This window comes from Anser cygnoides, chromosome 13 (assembly GCF_040182565.1).
Source record: "Anser cygnoides isolate HZ-2024a breed goose chromosome 13, Taihu_goose_T2T_genome, whole genome shotgun sequence".
NCBI lineage: Eukaryota > Metazoa > Chordata > Aves > Anseriformes > Anatidae > Anser > Anser cygnoides.
In genome coordinates, this window is record NC_089885.1 from 9,339,425 (window position 1) to 9,364,788 (window position 25,364).

A 25,364-nucleotide genomic window follows, 5' to 3' on the forward strand; every position below is an offset into this window, starting at 1 on the left:
TGAAAATGCCACATACTTTTGGCCATAAAAGAACAAACAAACCCCCACAAACACTCCAGTCTACCTGGTCTTAGAAAGCTCTGCTCCCTCACCAAAGCAAAAACACACTGTATTTGTGCAAGATCAAGTTGAAGAACTTATAGTACACAGAATTTTGAAACATCATTTCACTTTTACTGCAAGTTCCTAGTTGTTGTATAGAAATATTTATTTTTGAAAAAATAAACACAAATCATGAAATGATTTCACATTTCAACACCCCAAAAATCTTCTCAGCCATCTAGTAAACCTGAAAAAAGATTTCTTATAATCCACCAAAAACTTATGTGGCTTTTATAAATGGCACTAAAAATGTTCAAGGGAGCATTTCGAGAGCAAGATTTTTATGCTTGTAGGGGGTAAGCTCTTAAACTCATTTCTGGCTTATTCCTTGAAATATTACAAAAATTTATTACGACTTGATCAGACAGGTTTCAATCATATATGTAAGTATTTATTTTAATGTAGAAAGAGTATCACCTCCTCCATATCTCAGAGTAACAGACAAAAATCATGACTTTGGTTAAGTTCTCCTTAGTTTTTTTTTTCCCGTCTAACATCAACATTCTCCTTTATCTGCTTCATCCTCCTTTACTTACTTAAAATTTTGCAAGTGAATTGCTGACTAACTGTGAAAGTTGTGTGGCCATGTACATGCATATATTTTTTTTTTTTGCATGCTATTTGTTCCAGGTGTGTATTTACATCCTCAAGTTTAGCACTCCCACTTCAAGAACAAAGCATTTGGTCACATGCTCCAAATTTTTCCTTTTTTTTTTTTTTTTAAACAGCCTAAACCAAGACATTGAGAATCATCTGAATCTCCCTCCAGATCCATGACTCCTTGTAACACCATATAGAAGGTGGCAGCTACAGCTGCTCATTATTCCTCCCTCCTAACACAGCTCATCCTGTGTGGTAAGAAATGGTAGGTCTGCACATTAACACAAAGCATTTCCATTTGGGGAAACTTAACATATATACATAAAATATCATCATGAATAACTTCACCCAAGAAAACACTTGAAAAATCTCTATCAGTATCTTTATAAAAATCTATAAGGTCAATATTGAACTGTTTCTCCATTTATATTCTTAACTTGCTTTCTAGATTGCATAGCTTTGAATTGCAAACATTTAGTAATAAAGGTGCATTTAAAAGTGTAAACTTTTTCACTCTGTAGAGTTTGGCTACAATACAAGCACCCCCCCCCCCTTTTATTTAAAGCATTAAGTATTCTTTTTGCTCAGTTATGCTCCTTCATTTTGAAATGAAAAACAAGAACAGAAAATGCTGTGACAAGGGAAAGTGAAAAATAAAAAAGCTAATTAGAACAAAGAATCAAATACAGCTGTCTAGTAAAACCTTAGGACTCATGATCAGTATTCTAACTCAAGGGAAAGAGCTAAGTTCCAGAAATAAGCTCTATACTGTAATTTGAGTTGGGGTCAGTCTGAGCTAGCTTCAGAAGACAAGTTTCTCATCTCAATTCAACTCAAAAATTAAAATTAAACTGCACTACTCTGAACTTTTAAAAACTGCCAGCAAAACAAAGTTGTTAGTTCCAACATTAGGAAGCTGTATCTTTACACAACTTGAGATATCAAGATTCCTGTCTATAGAATACAAAACAATACAGAACTGTGCTATTCCTCTAAACATGATTAGGTAACAAGGAACTAGAAGGCTACTTTGTCAGCTGCAGTTTTGAAGAATCCCATGTTAGTACATACTAACACTTATGCATCTTTAAACAGTGCAGAGTTCTAAGAAGAGGAAAAATTACCTGAAGAGATCCATCTGCTGTTCTCCCTTTTGCATCTCTTGAATTACGCTGACGGTTATCTGTTCGTGACTGTTCATCGTTTCCTGCAGAAAGAATTAATCAACTAGGTTTTTCCAGTAAGAACATAGAATTTTCTTGTATTCAAGAAGTGCACAAGCATAACAGTTAATTACTTGAAAATTTTCATCCTAAGGGACATTAAACAAATACCCTTGATCACATAACAACAATGTTCAAACTATGGCCCAAGTACCATCACAGAAAATCTTTTCATGCAGTAAATCACAGTAGACAAAACCACCATTTAAATCCAGTATAGTTTAAGAAAGACTTTTCTTAGTTGCCCTCAGGAGACAAATGTCTCTCAAAACAATCAACCACAGGAGAGAAAAGCGCAGTCAACTTTGGTAAGCTTTAACATATTTACAGATCTTTCCAGGATGGCTAGGAGGCTAAAGCATGTTTTAAGACAAGAGGCTGAGGAAACTGAGTTTGCTTAAGGATAACACTGCTAACCTTCTCTTCTTCAAAGAGAAGTCTAGATTTACCTTTGAATCCTCCACGACCCCGTCCTCCTTGGCCTCTTGCACCACCTCCACGTCTTCGCCCATCCCCTCTACGTAGGTAGTTGTCTCGCTCCTCTTCTGCTGGGGCTAATGACCAATCGCTAAGTTCATCTCTGTGATCAGATTCTGTTTCAGAAGCATTTGATGCTTCAGAATTAGTTCCTATCAAGAGGATAAAAAAATCCAAAACGTGCCAGTGTAGCTAAGCATGAAAATATTACAGTAGAACGGAAAATACATCTGTACACTTAGAGATTTCTCTTTTTAAAACAGTTTTGAAATTTTTGCCTCTATACATAATGCAGAGATGCGTATAATATGCATTACTTCTTCAAAAAAGTCAATATAGACATTGTAAGTTACAAGTATGTTTCAGGTTAAATTATCTGCCACACTTTTATAGTTAGTATTATTACTATCCATTATTGAATTTATTGTGCAAATGCAGTTAGTAAAAAATCACATCTAGTCATATTTAAAAAACTGAAATTCCTGAATTTAACTTGTCCTGCCTCCCCTCAACCCACCATGAAACAGCCTGTAACACACACTACAGAAGCAGAAACTAAAGTCAGAATGCTGTAAATGTATCAGATTCAAAATAATTGTCCATTACATAATTTTTGTAGTTAACAGATCACTTTTGCTGATAAAAGTTCATTCTTTTTCCAAATTTTCATTTTCCTATACCCGTTAGTGGCCAGGTGAACTTGTGTCTTCGAAAAACCATAAAAGGGCTTCACCAGAATAACATTAATTCTGTATTACATTGTGTGCACGTCATCAAGCTCACACAGACAATTCAATAAGTGCAAACATCAGCTGGCCTATGCTCTGGATACTGAGATAACAGATTGCTCTAAAGAAGCACGTTCCTTAGAACTATTCATAAATAAATCATACAAGATTTAAAAGAAGAACACTATGTCGTTGACTATGCTCTTCTAGCAAAAGCACCCAAGTTCAACTTCATGAAGTAAACATCTTACTTTCACTTGCAAGTATTTATACTAAGATAGCCTCTTACAGGGTCAAATGAAAACCAGGTTTTATTAAGAGTCGTTCAAAATACAGATAAATTAAGAATCCTTGCCCTTAGTAGTTCATGATATAGAAGACAGGCTATACTGTAAGAGACAGAAGCTGCAGTAAAATAGAGCTAATGTAATCTAACCTATTGTCATTCAGAATATTTTTTACAGCATAAAGCTCTAAATAATCTCCAAATATTAGTACTTAATTGAATTTCTGTTTGAACATCTGTTTTCAAGTTCCCACAATAGCCAATCCTTAAGTGTTAACTACTAACAGAATGGTATTCAAGAAAGCAAGTGACCAAAGCAGCATCCAATAGGCTTCTACTAAAACTGTAAGCATGCTTCTAGTTACCTACCCGAAGCGTAGCCTGGACCACGTCTGCTGTGCCCTCTGTTTCTGTAAGGTCGACTACCTCGTCCAAGTCCTGGACCATCATCAGTCATATATCCTTTTTCCTTATCTGTACGATTTGGTGGTGGCCTAGAAGTAGCTCCGATCTGTCGAAGCTGCTCATCTATTTGCAGTCTTTCCAAACGTAGCTGGTCCACTTCCTACTCAAACACAAGCATTAAAGGTGATGTAACCATATGTGAATGTACAGACGCATTTCTCAGGAAAAAGAAAAGAACTAACGTATTGCTGTTGAAAATGTATTTAATACTTCCTAAGTCAGCTTTGAAAATAATTTGTTTACCAAAAAACCCTTTTAATGTTTCAAACTGCTGCACAGTTAGCAAGCTCTCCAGTAGTTATACAGACAGGTGAGTGCTGTTATATGACCTTCTGTTCAGAAATGTTAGTACAGCACAAAGAAAAAATCAACTGAATTAACTATGAATTGAAGAATCTAAGAAAAAAATTCTGGGCTACTGAGCACTTTCCACTCCCATGTTAGAAGCCATTTAAGAATCAAAGTAGTAAAACTTTTACAAGAAGCCTTTAATGTAGATTGTAGATTGTGTAACAGCCACTTTTCAACAGCCTTTTGGGCCTGAAAGATTTTGTTCATCATCCTGTTGTTACCTTATTAAGTATTGTTAGACAAATTTCAGTGGTAGAGTAGCATCATTCTCCTCACCTTTAAATAATTAAGATGATAATCCAGAAGAACAGTTGCATTAGTGATGCTATCCTTGGTTCCCACAAATACGAATGGTACCATTCCCTACAACACAGTAACATTAAACCTATGATTACTGATTAGGCATCAAATACTGAAGAGAACCAAACATTATTATAAATTTAAAAAAACAATTTTTACAACATGCATAAGCACAAATTCAAAAATGAAACAATACTATATTTACTTTTTGATGCTGACTAAAGGGAATTATCCTTTTCCACAAAAAGATAATCTTAAGAAAATTTAGAGATCAATATCAACATTTATTATTCCCATCAAGTAAAACATTCAAAACACTTCAGGTTTCCTCCTTTCCTTCAAAACCTAATACCACCTGCCTGATTATGTCTGCTCTCTCACACCAGCTACTTTTATGCTGCAGGTCAGTAAAGAAGCCTTTGAGCTTTTTTGAAAAGTCAAATTAACACTGTCACATAGCAAAGCTTATCTTCCTTAAGGATCTCTCAAATGGTAAAAGGCACGTAAGTTAGTACATCAGGCAACAACTACTAGCTTACATGCCTGTTACCTTTCAAACATTAAGTGATTCGTTAGTTACCTGAAAAATGTAGGCCTGGAGTTGATCAAATTCTGATGCCTGAAATTACAACCCTTACAGATAAAATATCCAAAGACTAACTCCGGTGGTGAAAAGTGGTCTAAGAAATCTACCTAAAAGAGCCCCAAGTGCTGAAAACAGCTAAGCTTTAGCAGATACAAAAATAATTTCCACAAGGATAACTCCAGACTAAAACTGGGCTAAGCGTCAATTCGAGAGGTGGGACTATTGCCCACACAAACTTAACGAACTAAACTACCTGAATTTTGTACCAGCTGAAGCCTCACCACAGCAGTACAAGCTTCACTGTAAACTGCAGAAGTCAACCTAAGTCTTGTAAACATTCAGCTGCTGAAACCCATGCATGGGCAGACAGAGCTCAACTACCCCTAACTGAACTGATAACTTTTTAAAAAGTTATTATATTAGGGTATCTCATCATGAACTTTGAACACCCTTAACTCTTGTTGCATGCATACTCTTTACAGGATTGCATCCAAAAGATTTTTTTGTGTGTCCCTCCACCCGCCCCCAGCAACCCCCAAGAGTGAAACAATTGAGGATAATCTCTCAAAAAGAGAAAAATATATTCACAGCAGGGTGAAGTTCCTTAAAAGCAACAACGAAGTGACATGCCTGTAATTTGTCCTTTTTTTTTTTTGGGGGGGGGGGGGGGGGGGGGGGGGGAAGGTGGAGTATGAACAAATGATTAGATCTTGTTAGATCTTACACATATTAAAATATGTGTAATATTAAAATAATATTCAGTCCTTTAATCCTAAGGAAACGCTACACTAACTCTAAGCTTTATGAGCTTCAGAAATCTTTTAGCCACTGGTGTGGTTCACTGAAATATATTATCTTATTATCTGTGTCATTTTGTTTCATAAATATTTAATACGACTTGATGAAGAGTAATTACTTTTACACTAAACTGGCATTAACTAGTATATAGTATCAATTTTTAAAAGACAAGACAACTGACTTAAAATAGCATGTAAGGAAGAGGTAGATGCTTGTCACTTTCAGCAGTGAACTCTAGGCATAAGAATGCCAACTCTTAAGAATTTGAGCTAGTAGCAATGTGAAGCAATGTTAGTCCTAGAAAAACTCCAAAGTGCTTATTTATTGAGGCTTATTTCTGCCTTCAAAGCAAAAGCGCCAATCTTCAACTTAGTTTCAGCAGTGAATTCTTATGCCCATAAGTCATCGGCTCAGGAATTTAGAAATAAAAATAATATATACTACTATAAGAAATAAAACCTATTTTAAAAGACGAAAAGCCTGGAGACCTCATATAAAATTATGGGAGTTATGGAACCACACCCAAATTTTATGGGCAGGATTTTGAGATCTCAGTCTTAACAGAAAGAACCCAATACTGAATTAAAAGCAACCTACTGTTCTTCACAAAAAGAAAGTCTGCAATGTATGTGTCTACACACTGGAAGATTCCTACACATTCATTTCAAATATGACAGAAACAAGCTTACAGGTACTAACTTTTACCTGCCAAGTTTTGACATCAATTTCTTCAATTTCTCCTGGTGTAAAACATGACACAACTAACACCTAAAGCAGCATAAGGAATGCCAGTGTTAGCAATGTCATTATCAGGAAAAACAGAAAAAGGAATGCAGAGCTTGGCAGGTGAAAAGGCTTTCAATTCATCTTTAAAAGATGTATTTTGGATTGAAGGACATCAAATTTTTTTATTTTTTTTTTTTAAGACAGAAGAATGAAAAAACCTGAAATCCAACTGGAGTCATGACTTATTCTTTTACCCAAATTTTCTTCTGTAGGCAACATCAAAAACTTTGAAAGTTTTAGCCTGCAGCAAAAGCAGCACCCTCTTGCTTATTAAGACAGCTCAATAATTTTAGAGTTGTAAGTTTATTAGAAATAATAATTGAAATAGAAGTGAATCTTTTAAATCTAAACACTGAGTTGACTTTCTTACCTTTTCAAATAGATGTAAAAGTAGTAATGAAGTAAAAAAAACTTACATAATTGCATAGCCACTTTTTACAGGAAGAAATTGAACTGTGGGTCTTCTGTAATAATTTAATCATGATGATACAAAAGATGAAAAACTACTGAAGCAAGAACGTAAGTGTTCTAGAAATCTATTTCATGTCTTATTCAAAGGTTATTTAATGAGTACATATAAAAATTTTTGGCTAAGAGAGTTTGATCTTTAAAATTCAAGCACATTTCACATTTGAAATGCAGGGACTTTTTGTGAATTGAGATAAAACCTTTTTGCTTAAAGCTTTACTTTCAAACCTGTAACCTTTCCCCCACAACATAACCCCACACAGAAGTGCCTTAAATTTTTAAATTACAAAGTTCAAGACTTCATTAAAGCCTTCTACAAGGCTGGTAGGTAGGAAAAAAACAATTTTACATAGCCTTTCTGTGCGAACATGGCATTTCACATCGTTCATGGTTGTTTTTCCTTTAAATTACAATTCACGTGCTACTGTGAATTCAGATCATGTTTAAAAAGAGGGTTTAGGGGTTTATACACAGAACACAAACTTTTCCTTACAATGTAAGAACTTACTCGTAAAATTGAAAGCAGGTAAAACCCTAAGAAATCAGTCTCAAGGCAAATTAATGAATGGTAACAGGAAGATTTGCATATAGTTATTTACAGCTTAGCACATGCCGAGAAACAGTATCACTGCTTCTGGCAGGAATAACATGAAATCTCTAAGAAGGTGCATCACAAAGTTTCATACAGCATTTTTTAAAACAAAAATAACAAGTCTAATTTACATAGAAATGCCCCTTTAGCATTAACGGGGAAATACAATTCCATAAGGAAAAAGAAGAGTAATCAGAACTTTATCTTACCACTATGAAAATGCAAAGAAAATTTCATTTTAGCACTGGGTAGAATATAACCATCAGTTAACATACATAGAAATCACATGAACTAAGAACATACCTCTTCTTGTGGAATATTTTTATCATTTTCAGCCTCAATTCTCACTCTTACAACACCAGATTTGTCCACTATCTCCTGAATCAGTTTTCCATTTTTTCCTATTACTTTTCCTAGAGAAAGAACATACAAAACATTCCATTTTCAGGGTTTTTCCCCTAAAACCTGAGAGCATTACTATATTCTAGTTAAACACAACAATTCAGTAACAGTGCAAGAACTTGTCAAAATGACTTAATACTCCACAACAAAGATTTAGTCAATGAGCTATGAACTATAATGTCTAAGGCAGCCTGGGACGTTAACTTTGGTAATGTTCCAAAGCAATCACTGCAGCATACAGGAAGAGAGGTACTTTATTATGAAGGTTCATAACTGAGTATAGTTCCCTTCCTTTTCAAAGCTTCTACAGAGAACAAAGGAAATGAATCACAATTCCGTACTTCTGTATTAAATCATCAATCCCATTTTGAAAAAGGGTAGAAAGGAAGACCTGGGGAACTACAGACTGGTGAGCCTCACCTCTATGCCTGGGAAGATCATATAACAGATCCTCCTAGAAGCAACGTTAAGGCAAGGAGGTGATCTGAGACAGCCAGCACGGCTTCACCAGGGGCAAATCATGCCTTCCAGTAGCCTATGACGGAGTAAATGTCAGTCAACAAGGAAAAACCAACTGATGTCATCTACCTGGACTTGTGTAAGGTCTTTGACAGTCTCATACAACATCCTTATCTCTAAACTGGAGAGATAAGAAGGGTGGACTATCTGGTGGATAAGGAATTGGCAGGATGGCTACACCCAGAGAGTTGCTCCAGGTGGAGGCTGGTGACAAATGGTGTCCATCTTTGGACCAGTGCTGCTTAATATCTTTATCAATGACACAGACAGTGGGATCAAGCGCATCCTCAGCAAGTCTGCAGATGACACCAAGCTGAGTGGTGTAGTTGACACACCAGAAGGAAGGGATGACTTCCACAGGCACCTGGACAAGCTTGAGAAGCGCGCCCATGCAAACCTAACAAGGTCCAACAAGTCCAAGAACGAAGTGCTGCATCTGGGTCAGAGCAATCCCAGACGTGAGCACAGACTGGAGGAAGAACTCACTGAGAGCAGCCCTGCAGAGAAAGACTTGGGAGCTCTGGTAGACGAAAAGCTCAACATGAGCCAGTGGTGGGTGCTTGCAGTCCAGAAGGCCAACTGCATTCTGGGCTGCGTCAACAGAGGGGTGGCCAGCAGGTCGAGGGAAGGGATTGCCCTCCTCTGCTCTGCCCTCTTGAGGCCCCACCTGGAACCCCCAGCACAAGGATGCGGAGCTGTTACAGTGAGTCCAGAGAATGGCCACAAAGCTGATCAGGGGGCTGGGGCACCTCTCCTATGAAGAATGGCTGAGAGAGCTGGAGCTGTTCAGCCTGGAAAAGAGATGGCTCCAGGGAAGTCTCATTGTGGCCTTTCAGTACTTAAAGTGGGGCTTATAAAAAAACATATAGTGACTTTTTACACAGACTGATAGTGTTAGGACTATCAGGAAGGGGAAATAGTTTTTAACTAAAAGAGATTTAGATTAGAAGTTAGGAGGAAATTCTTCACTCAGAGGGTGGTGAGGCACTGGAAAAGGTTGCCCAGAGAAGCTGTGGATGCCCCATCCCTGGAGGTGTTCAAGGCCAGGCTGGCTGGGGCTTTGGGCAGCCTGGTCAGGCAGGTGGCATCCCTGCCCATGGCAGGTGGGTTGGTGGAACTGGATCTGTAAGATCCCTTCCAAGCCAAGCTATTCTATGATTCTATGATCTTGGTTACAGATCTATTCACTATCTTGCATGCTTATTTGGCTTTGCTTTGATATGTTTAAATTAACTTCAGAGTAATTTAAGAAAAAACTTTGTTGGTTACATATTTTTTTTTAAACTTTTACAATGACCTACATTTGATGTTTCATTACTTTTCAGGTAGAGAACAAAACCAAACCTTGGTTAGTTTGTTAAAAAATTAGCTAAGGTTTTCCTACATTATAGATTCTCTTAGAAACTGAGCTTTTCTTTGGAGATAGTTGAAAATAAGCTATAATTCATTAAAAAGTCAGATTAAAAACAGAAAAATTATACTCTAATGTCAGCAATGCCTACATTTATCTTCGGAACCACATTCTCATTTGAAACAATAAAAAGTTTAGCTTTGTCCAACTTGAACAAACTAGCTTGTTGTCTGAAAATAGACAGCATAAATGAGCTGCTTGGGAGGTGAGTAAGGAAAGGCCGTATCTTGCAATCACAGGAAGAAAGAAAAGCTTAGAAGAGTGATATCAAAGATGTTATGTGCATAGAACAGGAATACAGAATCTTAAAAAAAACTGCTGAAAAACTTAGGATGTAACATTTTAAGGGCAGAAAATACAGGCTACAAGACTGCTACTGTTTTGTTGGTACAATTAATCCCTGGAGAGCAAATTAAAACCCTCTTTTAGTCGCACAGGACACCGACCATTCAAAGCTAAATAAAGTTTCACTTCTGCATTTCAATTTTTCTACCGTGAACTTTTAAATCCCTCACATTTGTAGAAAACATGACAAAAGATGGACAGTAAGCTCTTCCTTGATCACAAAGGCCTGCTCAGAGAGTCAAAAGCTGATTTGGAATACTTTATTCCCTTACACACCTTCAGTAAATATAACAGCTTGCTAATAAATATTGAAAAGCCTTGGTGGTATATAAAAAGGTCAAGTAAACCAAAACACAAAAATGAACAATAAATTGCTTGTGCCAATGAAAAAATATTTAGTATTTATTTTTAGGTAGAATTCATTAACATACACAACATTCACTAAAAATTATGGACTGCATGCATACATTTTGTAACCTGCATTTCAGGTTATTAATTTCCATGCAGCCTTAAAACAAACTTTTTTTATGTTGCTTGATTTTTTTAAAGGATTATTAAGTAGAAAAAACAGATGCTGAATTTTGTTTTATCTAAAGAAAATGCAAACATCTCAGAAATGTAGGAAAAGGGTCTTTTGCCTTTTTAATGAAAATTATTTAGTTTTCTGGCAAATCATTAGAAGTTAGAAAGTAAATTACCAAACATTGCTTATTTTGGATACTACATATGGTTGGTCTAATTTTATATTAGAAGGGATCTAGGCCAAGAAACAGACTAGAAATGCAAAGCTGCCAAAACCGGAAGTTCAGAGATCTAAACATAGAATAGAAACAAAGAAAATAAAAACTTCAAGTTAAAATAATGATGGCAGCCTATCATTTCACTTACCACCATCAGAAATGTGAGGGAGCGGGATGGAGAACTTACCCTAAAAGCTACTGTTTTTATGTCAACTCCAGAGCTGAGGTGCCACATTCAAAAGTACTTGTCCCATTGCAGAACTCCACATTGCTTCCACACCAAATTTCATATACTGCTTCACAAGCTATTAAAATTACCTACCTTTCAAAGTACATTACAGTGTATGATATTTTCCCTTCTCTTATCTACTGGGTTACGCTATGTATTTTTAATGTTGCTTTATAGCAACAGAAGCTCATTAAAAGTATTTTACACACACACACCACCAAGTGCTGCATGCATTCTTGTGGACTGTCTTGATATACTTGATAATGGAAGTCATTAAATTGTCTTTTGAGTGTTTTCTTGACCTTTGAGTGCCTTAAACAGGCCTTCAGTTCATCCCACACTGCTGCTTCTAAACAAACAATATTTTAGAAGTAAAAGCACAGGAGAAAAAGACAAATACAAGTCAGAGCAATAATGACTCATCTGTTGTACAGCTGAACAAATCTCTTCACATCTTTGGAGGAAATCATTTAATTCTTTGGCTCAATCTAGAAACTACTTTTACTACTTTGTATTTAAGTATAACCATACTGCTTCTAGTTGAAGATCTTTCTGAACCGCAAACCAGTAGGTAATTCCTTAGTGTAAATTGAAAAATTCAGCAGAGCTTGAAAAAAAAAAAAAACAAACCCCAAGCTTTGTACCACCTATGAACTATTCAAAGAAAACTTCATTTTGTTTTTTAATTCTAAAAGTAAAAGCTTGTTCTCTAAAGGCACTTTTCTTTAATATCACATCCTCCAGAATTGACATACCTACTAAGTTTCTTGGGACTTGTATGACATCTTCAGCAAATTCAAGGTAACTTCTTGCCTTTTTCACCGCATCTTGATCCTAAAACGCAAGTATATGAGAGAAATGAGATAAGTTCTCCTATTGTATTCTCTTCTGAAAGGGTAAAGAAGCGAACTTACCTCTCCGTAAATATGGAATGTACAAGTATCTTCATCAAGATCAATAGCAGTCACTCCAGGGACTTTTCTGGCTTGCTGAATATTAGCACCATGCGTGCCAATGGCCAAACCCATTAGGTCTTCACGTACAACAAACTGTTCATGAAATCGTGATGCAAGTTGCCTAGAACTCTGAAAAGGATGTATATATTTATATAGATTATTACAGCAAATCCCATGATCTCTGGCAGAAAAACACACTAATTTCAACTGTTAATGGGAAAGAACAATAACTCAATTAACAGGCACTGAGACAGAAAATGTTAACTATATAGGTATCTACTGTGCATAAAAGAAATAAAATGAGAAATCTGTCCATGCAAGACAACACAAAATTAAGGTGTAACTGCAATACACTGCTTAGAACACATTAAAAACGTACTAGAATCACTTCTACCCATACAGAAGGATCAACCTAAGAACTTCAGATTCATGCTACTAAGACAAAATCCCCTGCTTCACCAAGTCAATAAGAGTTACTAAAAACTATACCATTATATCAACTCTCAATCATTTTTGAAGCTTGGGTAATCTCAAACACCTGGTTTTGCAACTCTCATCACCTTCGCATGAGGCTGTTATGACGTAGTTGAACAATACAAAATGGCTTACAGAATTTTATGAGGATCTTCTATATGAAATAAGATACCAAGAAAAAAATAGTTCAAAATAGCTTTGAAAAAGTATTGCTAAAAATCTGGATAAAACTTGCAAAAATAATGAAAGGAACAGGTTAAAGATACCTTTACTGACCACAGTAAACAATTTTGTAAAGCAGCCCCAAGCTTCCAAGAAAGCTACGTTACTGAGCTCCAACTTACAGAATTATGCATAAACATGCCCATACATAAAACAGTTTCAATGTTTTCCTAATTGTATGAAGCTTCTGTCACACAGCATGCATGCAGAAAAGAACTGAGAACAGAGGGAAGCTTTTGAGAAATATCTTGCAGCATGCTGTAGAGATGGATCATGTTGAAAGTACTCAAACATGTAGGAAAGCTAGATTTTGGCAGAATCATACAATCCTGTATTGACAGGAACAGCCTCTGCCCATCCCAGGTACCTCAGATTATTAGCATGAGCAGACCTCGTGGGTGCAAAGAAAAATACTTGGCAAGTGCTGCATTGCATACAGCAACCCATCAAGCAAGCAGGGAAGCCACTAAACATAAATGGTGACTTATTTCTAAACAGAAAAAAACACCATAAAAATGACTTGTTTATGAAGACTAAAACAATGACTGATAAATTTATCCTACACATCCTCTTCATACTATCAAAAAACAGTTTTCTTAAAGGATGCCTGTGCTATATGAAATGGGAAGACCACTAAGTTTGGTTACCATGAGAACTAAAAGAAGCATATGGAGAGAAACCAGTAAGAGATGAATACACAGAATAACACAGACATTGTTTATGACAATGAAGTTGTCATACATTTAAACAAAGTTACAGTACTTAAACCTACAGAGAAAAGCAAATATAAAGTATGTAAAAAAGTCATGGATTACCACAATAAGTAAAACTATGTACAAATGCACATGCCATCCACTAATGTCTGAGCACAAGACCACCTAACAGACCACAGGAAAGTAACAGCTTAATGTATCTATGGAAGATACATTAATACAGACTTTCCATCTGTGATAAGTAAAATGGAAAGAATGTTTTGCAAGAAAATAAAGTGAAAGCTCTGTATTATCTTTTCCAAGCCAAAATATAACTATCCATTTTTCTGCATTGCAATCAAAGTGGTGAAGATGTACACAGGTGCACTTTAATTAGTTTCGGTACTAACAGCAGTTTAACCTCAGCAACATGAAACCCTACAGAGGTTAAAAAAACATGATGAAAATGCACACGTAATGGTCTACTCCGTCCCCTATGAACCGCTACTGTTATCCAACCTCTTCAGCTTAAAGATGATGATAAACACCCTGTGGAAAATCACTGTCAGACAGAATCTGCTACAATGGATAAATCGTACACTATCCAAGTGTCATGAAATACTTCACAAGCTTGGGGACCTCTATCAAGCAGTTCTTTAACTGGATTACAGACAACTCAGAAAGCAAGCACCAACTGCAATGCTTACAGATCTACATTTCAACTGATAATCCAAAAACTGATTTACTGTTTGATATGTTACAGACCACCAAATGAAGAGTAGAGAACAGGACAATCGTGTCAATCAGTCCTTTACACAGCTACCTACGATACACAGAAAATATGAAACTACATCATTCCTAGGGACCTTGACTATGATGGTCATGATACAGTTATATAGCATGTACTAAAATATTATTAGCTTTTTCTGGAAATTATATATTACAACATGTACTGCATCTAAACACAGCAAAATCTTTATCTATTTTCTTTGGCAGATTAATGAGAAACGATTATGCAAATAATGTTTTAATACCTAGATAGAGGTCATGTCTTAATTGCATTCAGAGAGAATAAGATACAAACCAGAATGCAAAAACACATTTCCAAATTTGGGCTTTTTTTTAAAACATTAAAAGCACAACTAAGATACACCTACTAGGAAGGGATGCAAACAAAAAATAACTGGTTGTTTTACTTGATGCTCTAAAAGCCATATTTGAGAAGGAAGGCCATGCAAGTCAAGAAGCTAATATGCAGAAAAGAAGGTACAAAATACAACAAAGGGAAGGGAGGAAAAAAGCTGGTGTAGTGATTATAGCTTAGATTAAGAGTACTCATAGATTAAGAGTACAATGCATGAAAATGAGTTTATTAATGGTTCATTGTTTCCATCAAATAATAATGCAGTAAAAGCCCAAAGCATTCACTAAGTGCTTCCTCTGCAGATGGACGTGTGCAGTCTGTATGTCAATTAGTGTTTCAACAGAAATTCTGAGTATAATTTTTAGTATCTGAAGTTTTTCAAATTTAGCTGAAATTGACTTCATAGTTCTTGACGTACAGGAAACAAATGCCAACATGAAAAATGTCTCCCAACTTTTGTCACGCTACTTATAACCATATATATTTTTCTCACAACAACCTTAATTTAAGTACTGCTTATGTAGAATAAAGGCCTTCCAGTCAGAATCAAATCAAGTTGTCCAGTCTTTCACAGCAGGAAAAAAAAAAAAGGTTCAGTCTTAGAATGAGAGCAAGAATCCCACATTAGTTTGGGAAAGGAATCAATTACAGCAGCTGCTGCTGCATGCATTTGTGGGAGCATGTACAGAGAATTAGCTCTAAAAAGGCTGTTGTTCTTCCCACCTCCAAAATAATACTTTGCACTTCAAGAGGTAAACTGCCCACACAATTGTCAGTTCTGGAGGAAGACAGAGAAGAATGGATTGTACTCAACATGGAACACCAGTGAGAAGAGACTAGTTTTCTCAAGATCAGGAAGAGACCAAGACCCAAAGAAACTTGGATCGCACCTCTCAAATACAGAAATCAAAAGACTAATGAAAATAATGGAAGAACTTCTTGTATCCAGTAGGTACACACACAGCTGCTTACAAGAGTCCTGAATGACTACACCACATCCCATTTCAAGCTAAAACCAAAACTGGTCTAATCCCTGTTGGGGTTGTGGGGTGGGAATAACAAAATCTGGCTCCAAAATAACAGAGCTGGTATTCACCCAATGTAAAACTTTAATAACAATAGTTCTGGTGGTACTTCTAGTTCTTGCTGATGAATCTAAAAAGAAAGTTTTTTTGAAATGTTGCTATTTTTTTCCAATTTGTAGATAGGAGTAAAAACATAAAGATATGTTAATTCTACTGTACAAAGATCCCCTGATTTCTTAGCCTACTCCTTTTTTTCCATGGACAAATATGAGTCAAACTTCTTGCCAGTCAACACCCACTCTCCAGTTACAGGAATGTCAGAAGCTGTATCTGCTGTAAGACAATTTCCTAACATTTTATCTAGAGACAAACCAATCCCTTTGTACATCCTACCAACATCAGTCTCACCCCTTCCTATAGATCCACCTCTCCTTTTCACTACGTTTGTTTTGCAAGATTCAGTTCTAGTCCATCTCACTATCAAGCCATATTCACTCCACCTATTTTTAAAAACAGTTACTAAAAGCTATTTAATATGAGCCACTATTCATGCCGTAGTGACTATTCTGTGGTTCAAAATAGAAAATAAATGCATGTATATACATTTGTATTTAACAGAAGATCCTGCTTGATGGGCAGGACTGGATATAAGATTGGATAAAAATGATTATTTGTAAGAAGAGGCCCTATAACTATGAGCCTCTTTGTTAGGGTTACATCTTCATCTGCCTCTTTTTAACACTAAGAATAGCATCAGTAGATAATTACTTTCTTCCCCCTACGAATCCTAACAGCTAGTATGTGCCTGTGTTTTCTTTTTAAAAAAAATACTTCAGAGAAAAACAACGTACCTCCAGCTGTTTGCTAGCCTCTTCATTCCTCAAAATCAGGGATAACTTGGTACGAAGACTTCGAAAGTGCATATCAATCAGCATATTTGCCCGCTTTGTTGTTACATCATTGATTGACTAAATTATTAACAAAGAAAACAGCATTTTACATATGCACCTTTCAAAAAAAACACTGTACTTAGTATAGTTAAATGCTCATACTTACTAAAATAATAAGCTGATGGTTTTCAGAATCATATGTTACAGAAAAAGCTCCAACTGCCTTTTTGAAGTCCTTATGTGCAGACTCTTTGGCACACCTAAAGAATAAAAATGCGACATATTTAAAAATAATAATTGCTGCATTTATGGTTCACAGCTAAAAAGAGGTTCTTTTCTTAATACAATGAATCTTAAAAAAAAAAATCATGTATCCAAGTCCTCCCTTTTAATGCAGGTATTGCTTCATTCTGACGTCATTTACTTTACTCCTTTTACTTCCAGTGGTTTTCACAATAGTAGAATCAGAGTTTTTTTTTTTTTTTCAGAAAATTTATCTGTATGTACATCTAAGAAATGACAAACCAGTTAAGGAAAATTTCACATTAAAAAAAGCTAGGATTGTCACATCCAGCAAGTTTGAGTTTCAAACGCACCATGAACCAGTATATGCAACTTCACTGCATCCACTGTAGTATTCTAATGACCTTACGGTCATCTCATGCACCGTTTTGCTTCTCCAGCCTTCTTCTGTCTACTCATTACTTAGTGAACTTGTTTACTACAACATTAACTTGAGAAACTCTGAGTTTAATCTGAGCTTATAGCTTATTCCACGTTGGGGTAATAAAATGCATCTCAAAAATGCAAGGAATTGATTTGAAGCTAAAGAAGGGGAGATGGTATTAATCTGTGGTTTTAGAGCTATATTTTGAAGAAAAAGATATGACAGCATTAAAGGAGAAAACCAATTGTTTCTGTACCATACTATGGGAGGTTTTGTTATTGCACAACTATTTCCAGAGCTATCACCAAAATACCTTATGCCCTACAACACAGGGCAATGTTTTCTATTGTCATTAAATACCAACTTGGATAGACTGTCAAATATTCTTTCACTGACAGAGTGACCATTTGCAAATTATCAATAAAGTTGACCAAGAATGGATTCATATTAATTTCTGTACATCACTGAACAAGAATACAAATAAGAATACATATTGTAATGAATAAAAATCTTAATCTATGCTGCACGTAAGCCTTAAAACCTTAAAGGAAGTATTTCTTCTTAAGTTGTATTTCAAAGATCATTTTTATACTTCTGATCACATTCACATTTTTATTTTCTACATTCTTACATGAAAACCGTAGAAGTTACTTTCAAACAGTAAGAAGCATTTTTATTCCTTCTTTTCTCACACTCAAGAAGTTACCCATGTTTTGAAACAAGTTATAAAGAAATTCTTGCACTTACATTTGCCTTAAATCCTCTGGAACTTCCAGTTTGATTTTATGAAAAGTATCTTTTGTTGCAGGTTTATTGGGGTTCACAGATCTCAAACGCTCAATTGTGACAATTTCATTGTACGTAGCATCACAGGCTGCATATTCTATTACGTAAAACTGATATAAAAATAATAAAATCATCCAAGACACACATTTTATGACAAGAGTAAGACTTACACTATTAAGTGAAAGGTGCTTTTGTTAACTCTAAAAGTCAAATTTGAACTTTTTACATTGATGTTAATGGCAATTGCAACAGTCCTAGTCAAGAAGTTATTTGAAAGTGAAGAGGGAAAAGCTTATGTTACTGCACATCAATATAAAAGAAATCAACACAAAAAAATAGTTTATATAAGTAAATAAATATGTACATATGCATATTCCTACCTCACCCTTTATCATTCTCACTTTAGCCAACCACCAGCAGCAGGGTTCTTTTTCATTTGCCCTGGAATAAACCTAAACAAAATATATATATTACATATTTGTAGCATTCTTAAAAGATATCACAAAAGCTGATATTGATTAGTATAATCATCAGCTCTGTTATGTGTGAAAAACAGCAAAATATACTGATACTTAAAGTCTCCAACCTAGGCACTGCACAGCGTGCGTGTAACAGCTGAAGTATCTACTGCAAGTACAGGTAGGATATAAACTTATGTGTGTTATATCATAAATAATATTGTACCTAAGATTTACCAGTAATAATCGCTTCAGTGCTTAAATACATTAATATTCAATCAACAACGCTTATTGTGTACAAGTCCAAAGAGGTTTTACAAATGGGGGGGAAGATAGGAAGGGACATATATCTATACTACTTTAGCACATACATGATATTGGCCACAACTACAGAAAAGAATTGCCATTTTCTCATTTTTCAAATCAAAATAAACTTAAATAGCATGCAACCAAAATATAAATGCTGCAAGTTCTCACTTCTTTTTTAATAATAATTATAAAAAAATATTTTTTCATAAAGTGGTCAAGTTTTAGGAATGTCATATTTAAGTCAGACTCCCTCTACATATACATCAATATTTACATATATATTTTTATATTTAAATGTATTTTGTATACATACGCACACGTAACAATCTTCCTCATTCAGCTTTAAGTTTTATTAACATACAGACATTATTAAACATCTGCGTAGTTAAAGAGTTAAAAATTAAATGTAGTCAAAGAAGTACAGTCCAGGCTAACACAGCAAAAATCTCTTTTGATGACATGCATGATATCATATTCTATGTAGTACTTGGGATTAAAGAAGTGATGCCATGCAACAGGGAGGCAAGCCTTACAACTGGCTAGGCTGACATTTTTTCCACCCCAAGTTCTCTCACTTCTCAAATCAAATTCTGAGAATGGAGCATACGTACCTCTACTTCATCGCTTTCATTTATATCCTTATTATAGCCTGCAGGTGGAGGAAACCTCACATCGTGGAATGGTATTTGTCTCTCTGGTTGCCAGCTGCAAATAAAAATACACTGTATGGCCTATTCACATTCTTTTTTTTTTTTTTTTTTAAAGAACTATTACTGCTTTCAAAATCCATCAATTTTTGAGTTTTGCAGAGCTTGTGCACACAAACATCTATAGAAAAGGTAAATTAATGTTTGGAAGAAACACCCATTAAGTAATCATTAAGCAACTTAAACGATAGCTTGATGCTACCTGCACTGTTTTGTACGAACTACTGCTGGAAGATTTCTGTTTGCAGTTATAGGTTTTACTCCTAACATCAGAAACACAGATTAAATAGTTTTATAAGCCTTTTGAACTCTTCATTCAAAAGAAGTCTTATTTCTTTGGTTCTACCTATAGCTCATGAAAACATGATCTGGATTCAGTCTGAATTCAATTTGAATTTTCAGGTTCTTTAACAGAGACTGAATAAAATGAGTATGACAAAAATAACTTATTTTTAGAGAAATAAGAAAATTTCCAAAACCACAGACGAAACCATAAAGATTGACAGGAAAAAGTATATAGCAGCAATTTGTTTCCCTCCTGAAGGAAAGAAAACCTGAGCTGAACAGTATAATGGAAGGCTAACTTGTAATGCCCTTAAATGATAAGGAAAATTCGAGCTAAGAAAACTGGCATTTATCACTTATCTATAAATCACATTTTGTATTAACGTAATTCGGTAAATTAAAATAAGATATTCCCACGAGACAGAACCAGTCATGATACCACTGCTTACTTACATTGGTTGCAATTATGTAAGTTCAATAATATGCTCATCTTTCTAAGAAATCTCACACCGATGTAGTTTTGTACTTTAAAAATATTTAAACAAATAAAAGCATTTACATGAAAATGTCACAACATAATAAACACCTCAAACACAATTCTAAAACACACTAGCAGCAAGCCTACAGTATCTAAAAGATGCCAATGTCCATCATTATTAAGTCATATCTAGGTTAATCAAATTCAAGATGGGAACTCTGCCACGTTTCTAGGTATAACATCAGCAATATACTTACTTGTTTTCAAATACAACTGTTATAGAATCTTCATGTACATCCTTTACGAATGCCTGTGAAGAAAAGAAAGATATAATTATGGTCTGCCTGTCCATATTTAAAAAAAATAATTTTGAAACTCTTTTTTTTTCCTTTCAGAGACATTAGCAGAACTCAAAACGTAAGTATGGTGTTGACTCAGCCTTTTCAATTTTGCAATCGTCCTACATAAAATGCATACTGAAAGTTGATAACCTTGAATTCATGTCTGCCATTGTACAGACACAATGTCCAAGCCATAAACACGTTCTCTCCCATTACTTATAAAAAGCAGAAAGGTCACTACCAAATGGCAAGATCATTCTGAATAGTGAGTTATAACTTGATTTTAACATGTTTGATTTTATAATGAACATTTTGTGCTTTCTGCCAGGGAAACTATGGTATAGAAATAAAACAAATACTCCTAGAAAACAATCCTGCCTCTTTTCTCTTTTACTTCAAGGTAAGCTTAAATATCACACTAGCGAAGTTTGCCAACATCCATTCCAGCACAATTCTCCCAGTATTAGTTTCATCACACTCAGCTTCCTTAGCACACAAATGTAAGTTAAATGCCCTGCAGCCTTCCTTCGCTTTCCTTCTGGGTAATGGACAGCAGTTGTGCTGTCTCCCACACAACCATGAAGCAGAATACAGAACTAAGACTCAACCCCAAGTGCTTTTCCACACTTACGCTACTCAGCTGATTGACCTTTGATCAACTCTCATCTTAATGCCCAAACTTCCCCATCTACAGAAAAGCAAGATTGAGACACCACTTGAAGAGCTTTGGGATTCACTAATGAAAGCATTTTTCACAGCCTCAAATTATAGAGGTCACAGAGCAACCACGGCTGAAAAGATTGCGGTTTGTTCCTTTTTAAAATACCTTTATAAACTGCTAAAACAGACAGGCACTGGCAAAGTGCTGAGCATTCCACTGGTATTTGTCCATACATAAATGTATATTATATATTATTCTATATGCCCTTGCAAGGTAGGTGAAAGCGCACTATCGAGAGTTTACGGAAGTTTGTTCTACCAATGGAGATGAGTCTTAGCAGATCTAAAAATTCTCAGTAAGTTGGAAATAACTTAGCAGTAACTAACTTCTTTTAGAAGTTGTAGTTACTGAACTATGGAACTTTTCATTCTCCTCCCATTTCAAGTTACTAAGACAAAAATAACTGGCATCTTACACGAAGGTAAGAATTCTCTAGGTATGGAGTTTAAGTGGTTAAAAAACTTCTCCCAACACTTTCATTTATGAAGTATTCCCAAGCATTTGCTAAGTTGCAGTAGTAACTTGTAGAATCAAACAAGAGCAGTACCTGATGTAATGAAATTAAGTGGTATGCGTGCACAAGTACATGTCTAAAGTGCACTGAGAGACATGCAATAAAATAAAGAGGTGCAGTGCTGGTTGATAATCTGAAAATAACTAATGCCATCTTGAGCAGAAGTCAAAGCCAAGTCACAAGGACAATAGCAAAAGCGTGTTTTATACCTGGCTCATCTCTCTCAATACTGTAAATAAAGTTACAGGCAAGTTTATTACTCTAGCATCCAAAGGAAATTTATTCAAGAAGCCCTAAGATTTAGGGATGGATTTAACAAAACCTAGGTAATTACTTATATTGAAGTTCCAAGATATTCCTTCCAAAGGGATTACAAACATAGTTGGTATTTTATGAAATGATGTAATGCAAAGTAGATCTAAAACTGTATCTCTGCATTATGTTGATAGTAGAACAGAAATACTCTCTATAAAAAGGCAACAGAACTCCCAGTTGATCATTATGACCCCCAGACACTTATCTACTGTTTTATATTGCTGTCTCCTCCGTAAGAGAATCCCAGAACAGAACATGCACTTCACTGATACTAAGATAGTCCTGACTTGTTTTGCAACATTACACATCACTTTCAAAGGCTCTTCCCACATTTCTTGCAATGTTTGGTCATGTGCAGCTCTGAAGTACCTATTCTTATGGATGTAGCAGAAATGGATGCCTTTAATACCTGAAAAAAATACTGTAATCACTACCAAATATTTGGCATAACTCTTTCACGCCACGGAATGGAAAAGACAGGACTTACTATTATTAGTAACATTCCAGTATGCAAAAGAAGAAGTTATTTTACAAAGCAAATCCTACAGAAATGCCACCAAGAGCGCTAAATAGCCTCAAGGGAAGATGGGTAAGAGTAACACAGTACAATGTCTTGAGACCTAACTTGTTCATACCTAATTTTCTCATATTCACAAAATAGCGAAAATTGCTGCTTCTCTGAAAGATGCTTTTGGAGAAGTCATCCCCTCTATGGTAATGAAAATACCAAAAGATGCTCCAAATAACACTGTAAATATTATGGGATATGACAAAGAAATGCACCAGCATAGCAGTAAAAGGCAAGACTATGCCTCATTTCCTGACCCCACAGTTCCTAACATCCAAACCATCTTGAGTAGAACCTACTGAGTGCAGCAATATAACCAACTGGGCGTATTAATGCTAAAGGCTACCATTAATAACCAAACCAGATGGTGACACAAACAAATGTTATCAAACTGGAGACTAACCTAACACCTTTAAACATTATAGTACTTTAAAAATCTGGAAAATGTAAAATACAGCTAATTAAAAGAATATTCAACTATGGGCAATTGCCTTAAACTTGCCTTAAGCTTGCATCATGGCCCAATTTAAAGGCTGAAGGTCTAGTACAGCAGGTGCAGAGCTTTTATCATTCCTTTACTGTGACAGACCCAGGGACTGAGGGACTCCACTAGGCTGAAGATGATTCCAATACTGTGCAAAAGTTTACAAATTTATTATTATAGTGTTTTATCACTTTCCAGTTACTACAAAAGCTCCTCTTAAGGACGAAGAATGACTTGGACATTGCTTTGGTCTCAAGCCAAAACCAAAAAGACACCTGAACCAGGAACACTGAGGATACTGTTGACCATACAGAAGTAGCATCAATTCAGATTATCAATAGTGAATATGATAAAATCAACAGTTTCTTTCGTTTACAGAGTTCAGAAACAGATCAAGTACCTGCTTTTGCTCCAGCCTGGCCAAAGAAGTTGATGTCGTAACACTGTTATTTGCTCTTTATTTTCCAGCTTTGCTGATCTTACAAGGAGAGGGATACCTTGCAAAGTACCTCATTTCAAGTATACAACACTTCTGCTACTTCCATAATGAAGTTTATGCTTACAAAACAATTAACCAGACAAAATACATTAATAGCCCAGATATACTGTTGCCTAATCCCAACTAATCACAGAAAGCTGGTTTTCCTTGTTCTGCAGTTACAAACTTGTGACACAGGAAAAAAACCTCAGATACACCTTGGCCAGAACATTTTTCTGAGTCCATATAGCATTATTTCTATTTTTCACAGGTATAAGAATTTAATATCTCTAGTAAGTAAAATTAATTTGTACACTTAAGGTTGAACACTTAAGCCTTTCTACATTTCTAAGTATGAATTTAAATGCCTCAAAACATTTATAAATTTTATAAGAACCTGTAAAAAAACTCAACTATTAATGCATTATGAAAACTAAAACTTACCACAATTGTATTCTGTGATATGCATAATACTATACACAATACTAAAGTGAAGTGATAGACCATTAACATCACAATGCAAATTCACAGTAACAGGACAAGCTGGTCCCAGATGTCAGTGAAGGCAGAGAAGAGCCACTGATTTCACACTGAGTATTATGGAAAGCACAACAAGCATTCATCAGGCTTTCTGGAAATAAAGAGTACAAGTCGGGCATGGAAGTTTAAACCCAAAGGTGCATATATTTGGGCTTGAAAGGCACACTCAAGAAGGGACAGAACACTGGCTATGATAAATGTGAACACATACGTGAAAAAAAAACACATTAGAAACACACTGAAATTAGATGGAACTCAAATGAGAATACAGGACACTGAATGACTACAGCAGCTGTGGTATCACTAACACTACCAGCGATACCAAGTAAGAACACACAAGAAAACCAAATCACTGAGAGGTTTCCTTTTGCAAAATGTGCTTCTGTTCACAGAAACAATGGCCAAGTCTGCTTGTTCCTCTCTGATGTGAAAGATTCAAACGTAGTAAGTTTCCTACACCAAGTTTGACTTTCAGTCACATTAGCCATTAGCATTTATCTCCACACTTCAGACATAATTAAGTAAAAGAGATTATAATCAAACAATGGCATGTTATGGTCTTTCTTATATATGATCATTTGTATTGTAAGAACAGTTACATGCTAAAGATGTGGTCTAAATTGTATGAATTATTAGATACAAAATGAGAATTATTGGAAATTCCAGTGTATTTGTTATTTTTGTGCTAAATGGCATGACAGAAACTTCAAAGGAACAAAAAGACACTAGCTGCCACGAAGTATTTTGATATATATAAATATATATATTTTTTAAGTCTTACATTAGATGCAAGTAGTGTCAAACATTTTAATAACAGATAATAAAATTTAAAAGTGAGAAAAGGGAAAAAATGCTCTAAGATGAAAACGTTATGTTTATACAAATGCGCATCTACTGTTTGC

General features: G+C 35.4%; 1 protein-coding gene across 4 annotated transcripts in view; it reads right to left on the bottom strand.

Moving 5' to 3' along the window:
- Nucleotides 1-25,364, bottom strand: part of FMR1 (fragile X messenger ribonucleoprotein 1) — a 31,682-nt gene that overhangs the window by 2,127 nt on the left and 4,191 nt on the right. For 3 of the 4 annotated variants that reach the window (XM_067005319.1, XM_067005320.1, XM_067005317.1), the window contains exons 2-14: nt 20,759-20,811; nt 19,643-19,736; nt 18,645-18,716; nt 18,226-18,374; nt 16,978-17,071; nt 16,773-16,889; nt 12,323-12,493; nt 12,164-12,242; nt 8,066-8,175; nt 4,509-4,595; nt 3,786-3,981; nt 2,375-2,554; nt 1,827-1,909 (exon numbers count right to left, since the gene is read on the bottom strand). In XM_067005319.1, coding sequence (XP_066861420.1) covers nt 1,827-1,909; nt 2,375-2,554; nt 3,786-3,981; nt 4,509-4,595; nt 8,066-8,175; nt 12,164-12,242; nt 12,323-12,493; nt 16,773-16,889; nt 16,978-17,071; nt 18,226-18,374; nt 18,645-18,716; nt 19,643-19,736; nt 20,759-20,811 — 1,485 coding nt within the window. The remainder of the gene's footprint in view (nt 1-1,826; nt 1,910-2,374; nt 2,555-3,785; nt 3,982-4,508; nt 4,596-8,065; nt 8,176-12,163; nt 12,243-12,322; nt 12,494-16,772; nt 16,890-16,977; nt 17,072-18,225; nt 18,375-18,644; nt 18,717-19,642; nt 19,737-20,758; nt 20,812-25,364) is intronic. The other variant, XM_067005318.1, reaches the window with a different exon arrangement.